Genomic DNA, 16,054 nt, shown 5'->3' on the forward strand with positions numbered 1-16,054 from the left:
AATACATAATGCGTAACAGTTGTAAAACATGCTGCACGTTAAATCACCTCACAATTTACCAACGGACATGAATTTTACAATCTCATGAAATCTGTAGCGGCTCTAAGATACTCATGTGCTCTTGCACATTCATGTTTTTGCACTAGTGTGTCTCAAATGATGAGAGTGAATTTTAGTGCTCACATATTTATTTTACACAAATAAAACTATGTAAAATATTGTATAAGTTGTATATTTTTGTAGCCTTCACGGCTGATTTATTCAGGATATTTTGGTCGCAAATAATAAAAAATAAAATAATATTTCATATTAGGCTTTTCTTTAATGCCGCAGATCCTTCACCTAAATGAGCCATTCAGTTTTCCTTCATGAACCATATCTGTGAGTGTGACTCTCATGCACCACAGCATGTAACAGCTCATGTCCGTCTTCGGTGGGCACATCCTTGGCAATATAAAGCGGAGCCGATCACTCGTCTGCCTCACTCTCATGACAGGTCATGTGCTGTGGCGATGATGTGGTTCCTCCTTCTACTCCTCTGCACAGCTCACAATCAGCCGCTGATTGTTCAAGGCAAGTTACAACTATTGTCTTTAAAGTCAACTCTCTGTATCTGGGACCATTTCAACAGTTTATATAAGTCAAGCATAGCAGTTCTGGAAGGTAAACGCATGCAGGTGCTGCAGGAAATGTCTTGCTGAACCTTAAAAAAAAAATGTTTTTATCATTTCCTGAAGGTAAACGCTCCAATGAAAAGATAAGGGGTTGTGTGAACAGCACAGTAGTTTATTAGAATTACACCCGTTAGCAGCAATGTAGCGACTATGGTTCCAGTCTAGAAGTTTAGACACTATTTTTTTGACATTTTCTTTTATCAAGGTTTAAAAATGTAAGTGCCGCTGTCAGCGTTTGACAGCCTCAATTTAGTGATGCGGACTGACTCGGCACATTTTGATGTAAGGTTAGAAGCTGAATAATAATAGTACAAAAATATTGTATATATTATTTGACTGTGATGTGTAGAAAGAAACCCCATGCATCATGTACATTTCAAATTTGTACCAATTTCATATCTTTCATAAAAAATGTATGAGGGTGACCAAAAGTCATAGCACGTGTCCTCTGTATGATAAATTAATTCCTATTATGTAAGTGCTTATGTAAGTCTCTTGATATAGAAGTTACATCGGAAGACTTTTGTCTAAATTACATTTAGTAAAGTCTGTGTAAAGCAATGTGGGTGATATTTAAATGAAGATAATCTTGAGTTGTTTTGGATTAAGTAATTTACAGGTTGCAGTGAATGTTTTCTTCATGTTTGACAACATATACATATATATATATATATATATATATATATATATATATATATATATATATACATATATACATTGTATAGTGATTAAAACAGAAATAATAAAAGCAAATACAATATAACAAAAGAGATGATAAAAGAGTAAGGAGCAACACAAAAACATTCATAGCATCACAGGTTAAAAGTAGATTTAAATAGATGAGTTTTAAGTGCAGTTTTGTCTGAGGTGCTGGGGGAGGGAGTTCCAGAGGGATGGGGCAGCAATGGAGAAGGCCCTGTGCCCCCAGGTCTGATGTTCGGACAGAGTAGGGGGGTAAGGAGGCGTGTGGGAGCATGTCGGTGCAGGAGGTATGAAGGTATGAAGGGGTTCAGGGTTATGAAGGGCTTTGTATGTGATGAGGAGAATCTAGACCTGGATTCTGGATGTATTGTAGTTTATTGATGATTTTGGTGGATGAGCCGTACAGGATGCTGTTGCAGTAGTCCAGTCGAGAGCTGAGTGTTTCAGCGGCTGAGGAGGAGAGGGAGGGGTGGAGACGGGCGATGTTTTTGAGATGAAAGAAGGCAGTGTTTGTGATGTGAATGACGTGGCGTTAAAAGGAGAGGGTTTGATCAAAAATGATCCCTAGGTTACGGACATGTGTGGAAGCAGGAACAGTGGTGCCGGGAGAAGGTGAAGTCGTGGTGGGATTTGTTCAGTGATTTGAGGCCGATTTCAGATTTGTCATTGTTAAGTTAGAGAAAGTTGGCTTGCATCCAGGTTGATGGTGGAGTGGGTGGTGATGTAGAGCTGGCTGTCATCAGCATAGCATATGTATATACAGTATACTGTATATATATATATGTTTATATTTATATATATACATATATATAAATTATTTTTAAGTACTTGGGTTTGAATCAAGCTTTTTTTTGACAAAGATTGACCTAAAGAGATATTCCTCGAAATACAGAAATGACCGATTTGTAAAATAAATTTTTTTTCTCTATAAAATCATTTCTTTATTTGCATGTTAAAGTTGCGCTAAACATTTTGAACTAATAGTAACACATGATAGGGTATTCAAAATGGGGGGAAAAAAGAATGTTTCATCGTAGTGAGAGTTCATGTTTCTGTGACAGCTAAAAAAGCCTTCAAGACGACAGAGCTCACACATCTTTGCAAAGTTTTTATAACATTTGACTCAGTGAAAAGCACTTTTTGTCACAGTAAAATGTGTAGCGATAACTTATAAAAAAGAAAATGAACAGATGAAGCCCACAAAATGGTGACTAATACCCCCACTGGTATATTTACACACTTCTATAAACCTCCTGCCGTGTGACCAGGTGAGGAGAGCACCATTCTGTTACATGGGAGAAACCCATGCGAAGGCTACATCGGGATCTACCACAATAGCACATTGGGCTACGTTGGGGGGACAAACTGGAACGATAATAACGATAAAGTGGTGTGCAAGAGCATTAACTGTGGGGTCCCCAAAGAGAGGTCGTCGATGCCCACGCCAGGGCCCATCGAAAAGGTCTGGATCGACGAGGTGAACTGCAAAGGAGACGAGAGTAATCTGTGGGAATGTTCATTTCCTGGCTGGGCCGTCATTCCCCCCCCAATGGGTTCTCTGCAAAAGATTACATGTTCACGTAAGGCTGAGCTTTTACACTTATTAAGATACAAAATGTGCTGCTAAAAGTTTTCCTAAATATAGAAAATTACATGATGATGATGATGTAATTGGATTACCTGTGTTTGCTCCTCTAGATAAAATCAGTATAAGCCTGGATGGATTTAGGTGTGCGGGAGCTGTCCAGTACTCCAAAGATGGAGGGGACACGTATTCGGGTTACTTTTGTGATACCAACTGGGGTAAGAGTTAGCATCATGCATACAGTGCACTTCAACAGCATTCAGTCTTGACCCAGTGGGTAGAAGACGTACTGCACTCAAAATTCTACTTCAGTAAATGTATGAAAAGTGGGCCTGTTATGCATCAATGTGTATTTTACTGCTGGTGGAGGTGCAGTAGTTTTCTCTACTTTGTACAAAGTCAGGTAGTTCCCAACCTTGTGGTCCGCCCCCCCCCTCAAAAGGATCACAAGATAAATCGGAGGGGTTGTGAGATGAGACGAAAGTGCTACTTCAGAAATGTGTTTCCATTTTTTCCTCCTGCTTTTGCTTCTTTTCTTTTTTTTTTGGTGTGAAACATTCTAATCTTTGGGCCTCAGGTATTTATTTAAAGTGACTATGAGGAACTTTGAACTGGTTCTGAAACAGTCTCAATTTAATACTGATGTCTCTATATGACCTATGTAAGTAAACGAGACCGTCAGCGAGAAAATTAGCTATTTCTACAAAGTAATTCTCAAAGCTCTTCTGTGCCACCGGGGTTAGATTCAGTGCAAAATCAGATGAAATCATGCAGGTTCACCAGAAACTCCTTCCGGGCCTCTGACCAGCAGAGCTTCGCCTCACTGGGAGCCAACAGAGACACCGCGCTGCTGGAGGCCCAGGCCGTATTACTGGGCCTGCTGGAGGGAAGAGAGGCACAGGAGCACCAGAACCTGGAACTGTGCGGAGCAGACTGTCAGACCCTGCTGCGGTAAAATGAGAGGTTTTCTAAAAGGGACTCTGGTGCTCAGAAACACTACCGCTCTCGTCAACAGGGACCGCCAAAATCGACACAAAATCGACACAAAATGAAAGTTCCTCGTAGTAACTTTAAATGAAACCACCTGAGAAGTTTAGAGGGGAAGGCAGTGGGACAACTTATAACTCAACTTTTTTTTTTTTCTCCTTCTATATTTTAAAGCTCAAAGAAGTTTTGGTGTTCACTTTTGACTTTGTAACGCATTTAAATGGATTTGTTTGGGTTAGGTGTTGTGATATGTTTAGTAGTATGATGATGATTATTCAACACTGTACATGTGATTCCTCTCACATAAAAGACAAGACTGCTGACCTTTTGTGCAAAACCCTCAACTGCGGCACGTCCAAGAAGATTGTTCAGCAGCCATGGATGGGTTGGAAGGGATTTAAAGAAAAGAGTGAAAGGATGAAGATCAATTGTTTGGGTAATGCCACTCATCTGTGGCAGTGTGCCCAACCGCTGGAAAAAACTCCTTGCACCAACCCTGCTTCTGTCATATGCACAGGTAACACACACACACACACACACACACACACACACACACACACACATACATACAGTCATTAAGTTTACTCGAGTGTTGCAGAGAATTAAGAAATGGTTCATGAACAGATCACGAGAGAGTGCAACTCAAACCAGACGCATCAAATGTATGTTCCGGAAAGTTGCTAAAAGAGGAAAAAGACGTCTGGAACCCTGTCCAAAACAACAAAACCGATCCTAATGACTGGTGCAAGCAAATGCACTGTGGCAGCAGCGTCAGTCACAGTCAGGATGACAACGGCTCACATCTGACATGTTCAGGTATTTGAGCTAATTCATATCCAAACCTCATCTTTCCCACAAGCAACCACTAATTTGTTGAATTTCCAGATCATCAACAACTTTGTTCACCATGATTTTTATTCCATCTCTATATCTTGAGCCACTCGGAAAATATTAATCGTGATATCAAAAACCACTTTCCTATGTTTGTTTTGTTTTTTCCTTCACAGACGATATTAAAGTGGTTCTGATGGTGAATAATAAACACACCAGGTGCTATGGTTCAGTTTATGTTGAAGTGAATGGCACAAGTCAACCGGTGTGCGCCTCCAACTGGAACGACGAGGCTGCTAAAGTGGTTTGCTCGGAGCTAAAGTGTGGGAGAGTGAGTTTTCTGAACCAGAAGTTCAGTAGCCGTGTTTACATGTTGCATTCACGTACATTTATGTGCATTAGATAAACCTGTATGGGAACGGTAAAATCCGCCCTAAAAACTTCTGCCGTAGCAAACATTTAACTTGTGTGTCTGAACAGCTGTTTCTGCTGGTTATTCCCATAGCGTGCCGACGCTCGTCTTTTCGACTCCTGACAGTATGAAACATGGCTGATACTTGCTAAAATGAAAGAACTATTAAAACTTGACCAATAGAAAGAAATTCCCGAAGACCTCTCTCCATGTTTCTCTCGTTAAGGGACTTTTGGTTTATAACCGCTTCTTCTTCTGACGGATTACAGCTATGTAGCCTATAGCGTCGACTTCTGACCAAATTATGCGCCGAACTAGCATTTCTTTTTGTGGCATTTTAAAAAGTTTGCTTAAAAATGCTTGACAATTGAATGGAAGCACGGCTAGTGGCACTTCTAAAATAAATGTTTTATTTAATGCAAGCCCATGTAACTTTGCTCAATAGCAGCCACTGTGGCCACAAGTGACAGTTACAGGATAATGGCAAATGTATAGTATAGTATAATATAGTATAGTATATCAGTTGCAGAAGTAGAGAATAAAGTCATGAAGTCAGCAAAATGACAATAATATAGAATGTGTGCTAACATTAGCAAACATTAGCAGCATACATTTATTTACATAAGTTACATAGTCTCGCTTTAAATGTCGAAAGAAACAGTTTGACATTTTTGAAAATACTCTCATTCACTATCTTGCTGAGAGTTCCATCAGAGGATCAATACCACTCGCATATCTTTTCGTCAAACATGAAACCAGGAGACGATTAGCTTAGCTTAGCGGTAAGGCTGGAAACTAACGGGGAGGGCTTTATTACCTCTAGGCTAGCTGCTTCCCCCCAGTTCCAGTCTTCATGCTAAGCTAAGCTAGACATCTCCTGGCTGTAGCTTCATATTTAACCGACAGATGTGAGAGTGGTACTCGGTCTTCTCATGTAGCTCTTGACAAAAAAGCCCAAAAGGTCAAAATATTCCTTTTGTGTTTTTTTATTTATATCCGCAGTGCCTATGAGTATTATTATTATTATTATTAGTAGTAGTAGTAGTAATCTCATCAAAGTAATTTTTACTGTTCTTTTTCAGTCAATCAATATCTTCAGTATAGCAAAATTGAATGACATGATATTGACATTATCATAACGGCTTTCTTCTAGGTGTTTCGTACAAGTAAGAAGTCTAACACACGGGGGATAATGGACCACGTGTCGTGCTCAGGCAACGAAGCCTCACTGTGGCACTGTAGAGCCAAACGTGACAACAACAACCCTCTTTCATGTACTTCCACCGCCTACGTAGTCTGTTCAGGTGAGATATGGCAGGAGTCATATGGTGATAGTTCTTCCTGTTATTTTTAACTTTGACATGATGGTGGAAGCAAAGATTTGTGTGATGTCATGTTGTGATACGAAGTATAGTGTACATCCAATGTAATTTATTTCTGCCCATGTGGGTGCAAAATGAGCACGTGTTACATGTTTGACAATTCTCTTGCTGTCATGGAGCAGATAGCATCGGAGTGAGATTAAGAGACGGTCCTGGAAGATGTGCCGGGAGACTGGAGATCCAGCATGAGGACACATGGCAAAGGGTTTTCAAAGGATTGTCCAACAGCGACTCAGGTTTTGTCTGCAGACAATTGGACTGCGGTAAAAAAGGAAAATCCGATGATGAAAAATTCAGCCAGGGTTCAGGTAGATTTCTGGCTTATGCTGTACAATGCAAGAACAAAGCCAAAGACATATCTGATTGTCTCAGAGAAATCAACAAACTCATGGGGAAGGGGAAGGCAATGGAAATAACCTGTGAGGGTGAGTGTTTTTTTTTTCTTTCCATTTGTCTGTTTTTCTCATTCATCGAATCCAACCTGTCAGGTACAGCAGAGAGGTGCAGACACTCAAGTGAACTTGATTCTAATACAGCAAGGTCAAAAGAGTCCACCTGGAGTTTGTATGTGAAATTTGACTCCACGTTTTAGCCCTCTGATTGTCTCACCTTGTGAAAAGCGCATTAGCAAATACTATTTATTTTATTTTATTTTTTCATTACACATCCAGCTGACATGGACTGATATTAGCATCCAAGTCGTGTTTCAGGGTACCTGACAGTCCAATATTCGCTCTGCTATAGCACCAACTCCTGAGAGAAATATTAGGTAAATTTAAAACAAATGTTCCACTATGTTCACAAGCTAGTTGCTACCGTAACGTGGTTGATGATATTGGTGATACTGAACCAAAACAGTGAAGTTGCAGACTGTACAATCAACCCAATTAGCTGGAAGACGCTAAACTGCTAAACTTTAAAACTACATCTCACCATTTTCATGATTGTTATAAAGTAACTTTCTGTATTTGCTAACCCTATCTTGTGAGGAAAGAAGGGTGGACACGTTACTAGTCTATAATAACCTAATACTAACAGCCTGTCTTTCTTTTGTCCCTGTCAGAGCACAAGATGGTTTTTCTGAAGGAGTCCTGTTCCGGCATGGTGGGGATAGAGCAAGGCGACAAAATCTACTGGCTCTCCGGCTCTAACACGACATGGAACCAAGAGTCTGCAAACACCGTGTGTCAGCAGATGCACTGTGGGAATGCCTCAGTCGTTACCTCAATCTCTAGCGATAATTTGGCGATATCCATTTGGAAAGAATCTTACAGCTGCTCATCCAACAACGAATCTCTGTTTAACTGTAAAAAAATCGAAACACTGCCATCTGACCATGCAGACACTATTGCCACCGTGACATGCTCAGGTAATGTGAAATTACATTTTTGAATTGAAAACTCGTCTTTTATTCGTCATGGCCATTAATTATTACGTCACCGGTTGTCCTGTGATCAAGTTTAGAGATATATGAATGTAGACAAATGGTTCTGTTCTGAAATAAATGATGCAAGTCTGCATACAACATCCTTTTGCTGTTTGGTTTTCACGACAGGAAAAATTACAGTGGCGCTGGACAAAGAGTGTTGGGGCAATGTCAGAGTTTGTTTGAACAACACGTGCGGAGGGGTGTGTGCCGACACCTGGACAGTTGAAAAGTCGGAGATGCTGTGTAAAAATCTGTACTGCGGTAAAGCCCTGATTGCCACCGCCCAGCCTAAACAAAGCCAGGTCATTTTCAAAAGTGTGCACTCCACGAATGTGACGACCAACCTGACCCAGTGCAACTTCGTCAGAAATGATGACAATGTCAAGACGTGTGTCCCAGCCTATGTTGTCTGCTCAGGTAATTGATTTAAAAAGAATATATATATGTATATATATTCAAAACCAATATTATTTTGAAAATTAGATGTTTATCCTTCTGGTCATCTTCACCTTCATCACTTCACATTTCAGTTGATTCTTGACCCTATAGGTAATATTTTCAATTGTATCCTTCAGGTACTCTGTTTATTAGGCAGCTACCTGAACATCTCAAAGATTCCAGTGAAATCTAGAGGCAACTTAGACCGAAGAACAACGTATTCGTTATATGCCAAATCATTTTACATCAAAACAAGTTGCTCTTCACATGGGAAAAATACTTCCTCACTCCCAACTTGTCAAAAACTGAGGCTTTATCAGTGGCCCTACAATTCAAGCTATGACGCTCTAGGTACCCTGCTAGCGCCAGGGAAATGTTACATGCTCGTACAACATAAGTTTGCTTAGATTTTAGGTTACTTAGTTAGGTTTAGGAAACCAAACTTCTTGGTTAAGTTTAGGAAAAGATCGTGGTTTGGGTTGAAATAACTGTGCTCGTTACGAAGTGTGTACGCGGTTTTAGTGAAGTACATAGTAAATGACGTAAGTAAAGTACGGTAAAATAAGTGGTGTTGACTTTTGGTGTCACACGGGACATAAACAGCGGCCTCCTGGGGGAAAGTCTATGTTTGTCTGACGGGACCCCCTGACCTCCCTAAGCGGACTTCCTTACTCCTTATACTACCTCAGATAAGTTTACATTGGAGTTAGTTGGAAGCCTGGTGCGTCTCATCCTAAAGGGTGCCCCGGTGTGTCGTTATCAGACGGCGGGAGCCGCGGACCAAGCGTCTCTATTTGACGAGTTGAGATTGAGAACGGGTTGGGAAAAAACCAACAATCAATTGTTTATTTCTCTGTCTTTGAACAAATGGCATAAATAACATAAGGGGTCTAACTTGGTAACTTGAATTGTTGCGTTGCAGGTAGCGTCAAACCCAGATTTAATGATCCAAGAGATAAATGTTCTGGAAATGTGGAGGTGCACTATGAAGACAAGTGGCTCCCAGTTTGCGCCGGTGCTCTCAAAGACAATAACATAAACACAATCTGTGAGGAGCTGAAATGTGGTAAAGCCGGCAAACCGATCGCCTACTTCGGACCTGAGGCAGCACGGCCTTATTCCATTACAGAAATCCAATGTTATGCAAACAAGTTATTCGGGGCATGTACTATCAAGCCTGAGAAGACCTCCTGCGATCGAGGTGCCCTCCAATGCTCCGGTATGTCAAATGATTTTGTCTCAAATTAATCAATTTCAACATGTCTTCCTTAATCTTAATCACAGTGTAAACTAATTAACGTATGTAATCTGCGTCTTGAGTTCTTGCCACGTAATAATTTTTGTACATTTCCTTAATCTTATCTCACCTCTGCCTGGATGCTTTTTGTTGTTAGAATGGAGAAAGATGGCGCTGGCTACAGAGAAGGCCTGTAGCGGAGCTGCGATGGTTCACTCGGAGGGGAAAAAAAGTGCCATTGTCTTTGAGGGCTGGACAGAAACTATGGGGGAGAAACTTTGCAAGGATTTGGAATGTGGCCCATTGAAGAACAACACAAAAATAAATTTTTGGTCTTTTTTGAACACAAGCTTCAGCTGTGCAGATGTAGAGGATCCAAACAAAACCATCTGGGACTGTGAAAAGAAAGTCTCTCCCTTCGGTGAAAGTCAATCAAAGCCGCAACTCTTGATTGAATGTCAAGGTAAAATGAATTGTCTGCAGGATTGCCTTTGTAAATGATCATAGTATCTTCACTAAGAAAAACTACTATTACTATAGCTGTTTTGTTTTTACAGACGGCAAGCTTAGTGTAGCTTAGCATAGCTTAGCAGAAAGACTCACAGGAAGCAGGATAAAACAGATAGCATGGTTCTATCCAAAGATTAAAAAAGAAACATTAAAGCTCACTAATTTACTAATAATAATTTTCAGGGGGTTATGAGTTCAGCTATTTCTAGCTAACTAGATATTCCAGCACATAGCCCTCCAGAAAACCGCCGTCGTTGCTCCTTTTGATATTTGATCTTGTTACTATACTGCTTTCCTTCCTAGGTGAACCCGAGGTCACCCTTTCAAAGACATGGTACAGTAACGTGATGATAAATGGCACAGAGGTGTGCGACAGTAACTGGAAGGAGAACGACTCACATATGGTTTGCCGACAGAATAATAGGAGCAAAGCCATTACCAACACCTCCCATAATGAAAATCCTATCCAAGGTAAAGACTACTACCATGTCAGTTGTGAGGACAACCATTATGCACTTGGCCAGTGCAAGAGAGCCCTGGGACAGTGTACAGGGAAGTTGGTGTCCGTTTACTGTGTTGGTAAGTATGATTGTGTGTGCTTTTTGTCCAAAATGCAGAGAATTCATCTGATCTCCCTGTCACCTTGTCTGAAGAAATATTATTAATATTATTTTAGAGGAAAAAAATATGTTAGCAATGAGCCAAATTAAGTTTTTAGGGCCCTCACACCTTGTTTTTCCACGTTATTCTTGATTCTTCCATTTTATCACAATATAAAATATTTATTTGTTTGCACATTTACGTAAAATACACGGTTTCTCTGTTGATGCCTTGAAAGTGTCCCCTGAGAGTGACATCATTTTTCTGATCTTTGCAGCCGAAATAGTGAATCCCTTCCAATACAGAATGAAATACAGTACAGAAATGTTTTGACGCGCTTACTCTTCGCTCTGTTTGCAAGAGAGCCATGTTCAAAATATTGACGCAACTCTCACGTCAACTATAGCCAGGAGACGATTAGCCTAGCTTAGCATAAAGATGAGGAGCAGTGGGGAACAGCTAGCCTGGCCGTCTCTATCCCAAAAAAAAAAAGAAGCAACTCATCCTTTTTACACTTTGGTTTTAATACCTTTGGACCGAGCCAGGCTAGCTGTTTCCCTCTACTCCCAGTCTTGATCCTCAGCTTAGCTCACCGTCTCCTGACCCCAGCTTTATATTAACGAAACGGATATATTAGAGCATTATGGTTCATTCTGTCGAATTCCCGGCAAGAAAATGGATCAGCCAAAATGCCAACCTACTGTATTCCTTTAAACATAATTCCTTTTTTCAATTTTTATCATTTTTACAGGCAATGCCCAGTTCAACACCACAGAAAAATGTGGAGGTCAGATTCAAGTCAAATATCGAGAGAAATGGGAAAAAGTGTGTCCCCTGACATCATTTAGCAAGACACATTCTAAAATGCTGTGTGAGCAGCTTAGCTGTCATGGCTACAAACAGATGCAAAGCAAATACAACGACATGGTAAATCTTTGAATTTCCACTGTTTTGTTTGTTTCCACTCATTAGTAGGGTGACATCACAGGATCTTCTGTTTCACTATATGCTGTTCATTCAGCCCTCACTTGTAGCTGTCAGGCTGCATTTAAAAGTATCCCTTTTGAATTTCAAGGTCGACTTGGAAACATCACTGAGTTGCACCGCTGATAACCAGGACATCAAGCACTGCCTCAGCCAACAGTCTTGTAAGGGAGAAAGACCTGCTGAGATCTACTGTGACGGTAACCAAAACCACAAATCCTTTTCCCCAATAAGTCAAGCTTGTTCCCCAAATATCCATTCAGTTGTCTGGCATCGGAATCCGCTTTTCGCAATCTGTAAAATCTGAATTTATTCAACATCGATTAACGTGTCACAGAATGTCTAGAAGAATCCAGCAGCATCTCGGCTCTGTGAGTAAAAGACAAGGTGGCTGTGTTTGATTTCAGAATATGTGGCCCAACCAACCAAGCAACCCGATCCGCTCACGACCCCCATATGGCCTACAATGCTGGTGGTAGGATTCGCTCTGGTTCTGGTGATATTGATTGTCGTGTTCATTCAAATCTACAAGAAAAGCTCGAACGACTTGCGTGAGTATATTTTTCTATCACAACCTGTCTTACTTTTTATTGCTTGAGTTACAATTGAGTATTGGTCATTTGTTTCATTTTTAATGTCTTGAAAAAGTGAACCATTCTAACAGAGGTAATGAATAAAGATGTACTGGAGCCTTCTACCACAAGAGGCCAGACGTTCTGCATGCTGACTCATTTCTGACTGCTGTATGCTGCTGTATAAGACCATCAAAAATAACAGCTGCTTTTGTCCAGCATTTATATTTCAGCTCAAAACTCTGACTTTAAAAAGAGTTTAATATACGCATGTGCTGTCCTGACCAGTAAACATCTCATGCTCTCTTTTTGTGGTGTAGCTGGAATGTTGTCAAGAAAAGAAGTGGAGATTGAAAGTGGCAGCTATGACGACGTGATGAGCAAATCAAATGAAATGGAGGAACTGAATCATGGCAGTGAGTCGTTGTTTTATTTGAATTTTTTGTGTGTAATTTCCTAAACAATTTGAAGAAGAGTGAATCCTAGTTTTATATCACCAGTATTTACATGTGTGCAGTGTGGTAACATAAGATAAGAAAAGATAATATAGAAATGTATGAATCCCAAAGGAGATTGCGCAAAAAGAGTAGCAAATATAGATAAAATAAAAGAAGTAATATTAAAATAAAGGGAAATAGAATAGCAATAAGAGTAGGATCAATTTGACTGAAATAGAAATGTAAAATACAACAATATAAGAATAAAAAACCGAAAGTGAATAAGACATAATGCTAACACCAGTGCCTAATATAATAACAATAAGAGTACCATTGTGCATGGCAATGAGAGAACATTGGAAAAGGTATTGAATTTGAATATTATTAAACATGATATTGACGTAATATTGCACGATGTTGCAAAAGCAATATTTTACAGGAGATGAATATAATTGTTCATATCGCAGTATTTCATTTTACATTGCATTATGTCAGCATCCCAGCGATATTGCTATCATTGTGCTTTTATAATATTATTATTATATATATGTTATATTATAATATTTTTTATAGTGTATATATTATAAGTATACTTCTACACACAGTCTATATAACATCATAACACTAATTAATAACACATTCAATGTCACCTCTCTAATGACTTTCTATCTCTTATTTTAGTTTCTATTTATTTCATTCAAATCGTCCTCTCTTTGTTGTCGTACCTCTGTTCTGCTTCCTTGGGGATGAATTGAGTCTCAACTTCAATATTCACACTTGATGTCAAAGTAAAAATAAGCACAGACTTGGAATATGGAGAACATAATTTTCATTTGAATGGTTTAATTGCATCGTGATTTCGAAACGCAGGACGATGTGAGCGTATTTGTTAAAGGCGCATGAATGTTGTTCACGCAGGATTGAGATCCGAGTCTGAAGTCGTGATGGAGACCGACGCGCCGAGCACTTCCTCATTTCCTTACGATGACATCGACAACCCGGCTGCGGCTCAGCCGCTGATCTCTCAGGCCGCCACTGCCGGCGCCTCAGGAGGCGACTGCATCCAAAGTTCCGAACCAGTTTGATCACATCTTTTTACACACCAGAATACCAGTACTGTGACAAAGTCTCGCATTGTCAGCAATCAGACTAACTAAATCCAACTGTTTTCACAGATGGGGCGATTTACGAGGTGGACGACCAGCAGGAGAATCACGAGGACATCGAGGCCAGCCCTGAAATCACTCGGACTGAAGCTCAAGTCCACGACAGCACCCAAACCACACCTGAGAGCGATGCAGCGGCACCTCTAGGATCAGTGCAGGGGGATTAGGACTACCTGGTGCCAAGACGGGTGAGCCAAAACTGAGTTTGGCTAAGCAAAGCGGATCTCCCCAAAAACCTAGCTCCCATAAACTATGGGAGCTAAACTCTGACACAAACATACTAAAAAAAAGTCAAAATTACAGATGGGTAAGCAATATTACAGTACCCGGTCTTTGTATGCTACAGAAATTTGCTGAAGGGGTTAAAATAAACTTAAAATTTTATGAATAGAAGAAAAAAAAGCATCTCTAGATGAAACAGAGTGAATCATCCATACTCTGAAATACTGATAATTTCGGATAAGACAATATTGTATAGATTATGAATAGAAAAAGAGTCTTAGAAATGTCTTGTATACACAGAAAACACGATCTGATTGAAGTGTGTTTTAGCTCATCATTTTGCGTATTATCAGTCATCACAAACAAAGTGTTAGCCGGTGAGGAAAAATGCCATCCCTCTTCAAATGTAGTAGATGAAAGTGATGCGAACTTAGAGCCATAAGCATAGTTGCAATAACAGCTTTCTGATTTTCTACTGCCTGTTGTTGATTTTATGTTTTTTTTTAATTAAATGTGCTCATGATGGTTTAGAATCATGTAGGATTTTATGATTTGTTTGTTAAATCTGATGCAGTAGTTTCTGTTGTACAAAGCTTCGATGATTTAAACAATATTTTATGAGAAAATGTGATTGCTATAAAAACATATATGTGAACAATAGTAGGTGAAAAAATTGTCAAACGTGTATAAAATGGTATAACACAGCTGATAGTGTAAACCCATATTATCACATGGTTACATTGTATATTTCTGTGTAAGTTCATAGTTGTAAGTTGTAAGAATGTATAACATTGAGATTTTACAGTCACATTCATCTTTAAAAAAAAAAAAAAGAATAGTTGCTGAGAGTTCGATGACGATGTCTGTACGGTGAATACGAAGCAATGCTCACTGAGTCAGTCTGAAAGGAAAAACAATAAACAAAAGGCACATCGGTAATAAGATTCATCTTAATAATTAAAATAGCGGCATTTATAAGTTAACAATAAATAGATACAACATAAATAAATTTGAATCAGATTTTACTTTTCAAAGCAAAGATTTGACTATTTGTACCGTTTTATTTTTTAATATAAACTGAAAAATCTAATTTCAGTGATAAATTCCACCACAGTAACATTGTCAAATGCGTTTAAGTACTATTTGACAATATATTGTCTTGCTATAGAATAAAGAGAGCTAGCCGTTTCCCCCTGATTCCAGTCTTTGTGCTAAGCTAAGCTAACCATCTCCTGGCTCTATAGCTTCAGATTTACCTTACAGACGTGATAGTGGTAACGCTCGGCAAGAAAGCAAATATACATACTTCCAAAATTGTCAAAGTGTTTTTATAAAACGTGAATATAACGTTCAGTTAGCTGTGAATGTCGTCTTTTATTGTGACTTCAACAACAATGTGTGTGTTGTCAAATTGGCGAATTACTTTTAACTGTTGTAAAATGATCTCTTTCCCTGTGTCGTATTCATTGCATTGTTTTTGATTCTTGTAAAATTGCCATTTATCTTGCCACTTCATGTTACACAGTTCACAATTCAGTCAGTGCATCATGGCATCGGCTGTGAAGCAGTCAGTGTATCTTGTGGCAATGCTCCATTGTATTAGCCTCGTGTCAACAGCAGCTTTGTGCAGCACAACATTAAATTCTTTGCAGAGACGTGGTGTGTGTTGTGTTACCACTTTTAGGTTTTATCCTCCACTTGCAACAGGTGATACCCCAGAGATTCAGAGCGTTTTTTTGGAAATGGCTCAGATGTTGAGTATCAAACTGTATGTTATATATGCCATATATAGTTTGATACACAGCACAATAAGCCTTCTTCACAAGACTCCAATCGCAGAGCGACTCAAGATTGCCTCAAATTCAGCGCTGCTCTCATCTTTGACA

At 39.5% G+C, this 16,054-nt stretch overlaps 1 protein-coding gene across 1 annotated transcript; it reads left to right on the forward strand.

Moving 5' to 3' along the window:
• The first annotated feature begins 501 nt into the window (after window positions 1-501).
• Window positions 502-15,816, forward strand: LOC116399397 (scavenger receptor cysteine-rich type 1 protein M160). Its single transcript, XM_031876528.1, has 19 exons — window positions 502-573; window positions 2,645-2,956; window positions 3,075-3,179; window positions 4,259-4,465; window positions 4,573-4,764; window positions 4,956-5,110; window positions 6,345-6,495; window positions 6,696-6,998; window positions 7,637-7,942; window positions 8,129-8,419; window positions 9,363-9,659; window positions 9,835-10,140; window positions 10,491-10,766; window positions 11,539-11,714; window positions 11,863-11,971; window positions 12,179-12,322; window positions 12,664-12,759; window positions 13,699-13,848; window positions 13,956-15,816. The coding sequence occupies exons 1-19, from the start codon at window positions 513-515 to the stop codon at window positions 14,111-14,113; spliced, it is 3,795 nt and encodes a 1,264-aa protein (XP_031732388.1). The 5' UTR covers window positions 502-512; the 3' UTR covers window positions 14,114-15,816.
• Window positions 15,817-16,054: the final 238 nt, after the last annotated feature.

The sequence above is a fragment of the Anarrhichthys ocellatus genome, unplaced genomic scaffold, assembly GCF_004355925.1.
Source record: "Anarrhichthys ocellatus isolate YVR2014 unplaced genomic scaffold, GSC_Weel_1.0 scaffold111, whole genome shotgun sequence".
Lineage (NCBI taxonomy): Eukaryota > Metazoa > Chordata > Actinopteri > Perciformes > Anarhichadidae > Anarrhichthys > Anarrhichthys ocellatus.

Coding starts and splice junctions, on each gene's coding strand:
- LOC116399397 (XM_031876528.1), top strand. CDS start 513: ATGATGTGGTTCCTCCTTCTACTCCTCTGCACAGCTCACAATCAGCCG. Junction 2,957..3,074: donor GCAAAAGATTACATGTTCAC/GTAAGGCTGAGC, acceptor TTGCTCCTCTAG/ATAAAATCAGTATAAGCCTG. Junction 12,760..13,698: donor GGAGGAACTGAATCATGGCA/GTGAGTCGTTGT, acceptor TTGTTCACGCAG/GATTGAGATCCGAGTCTGAA.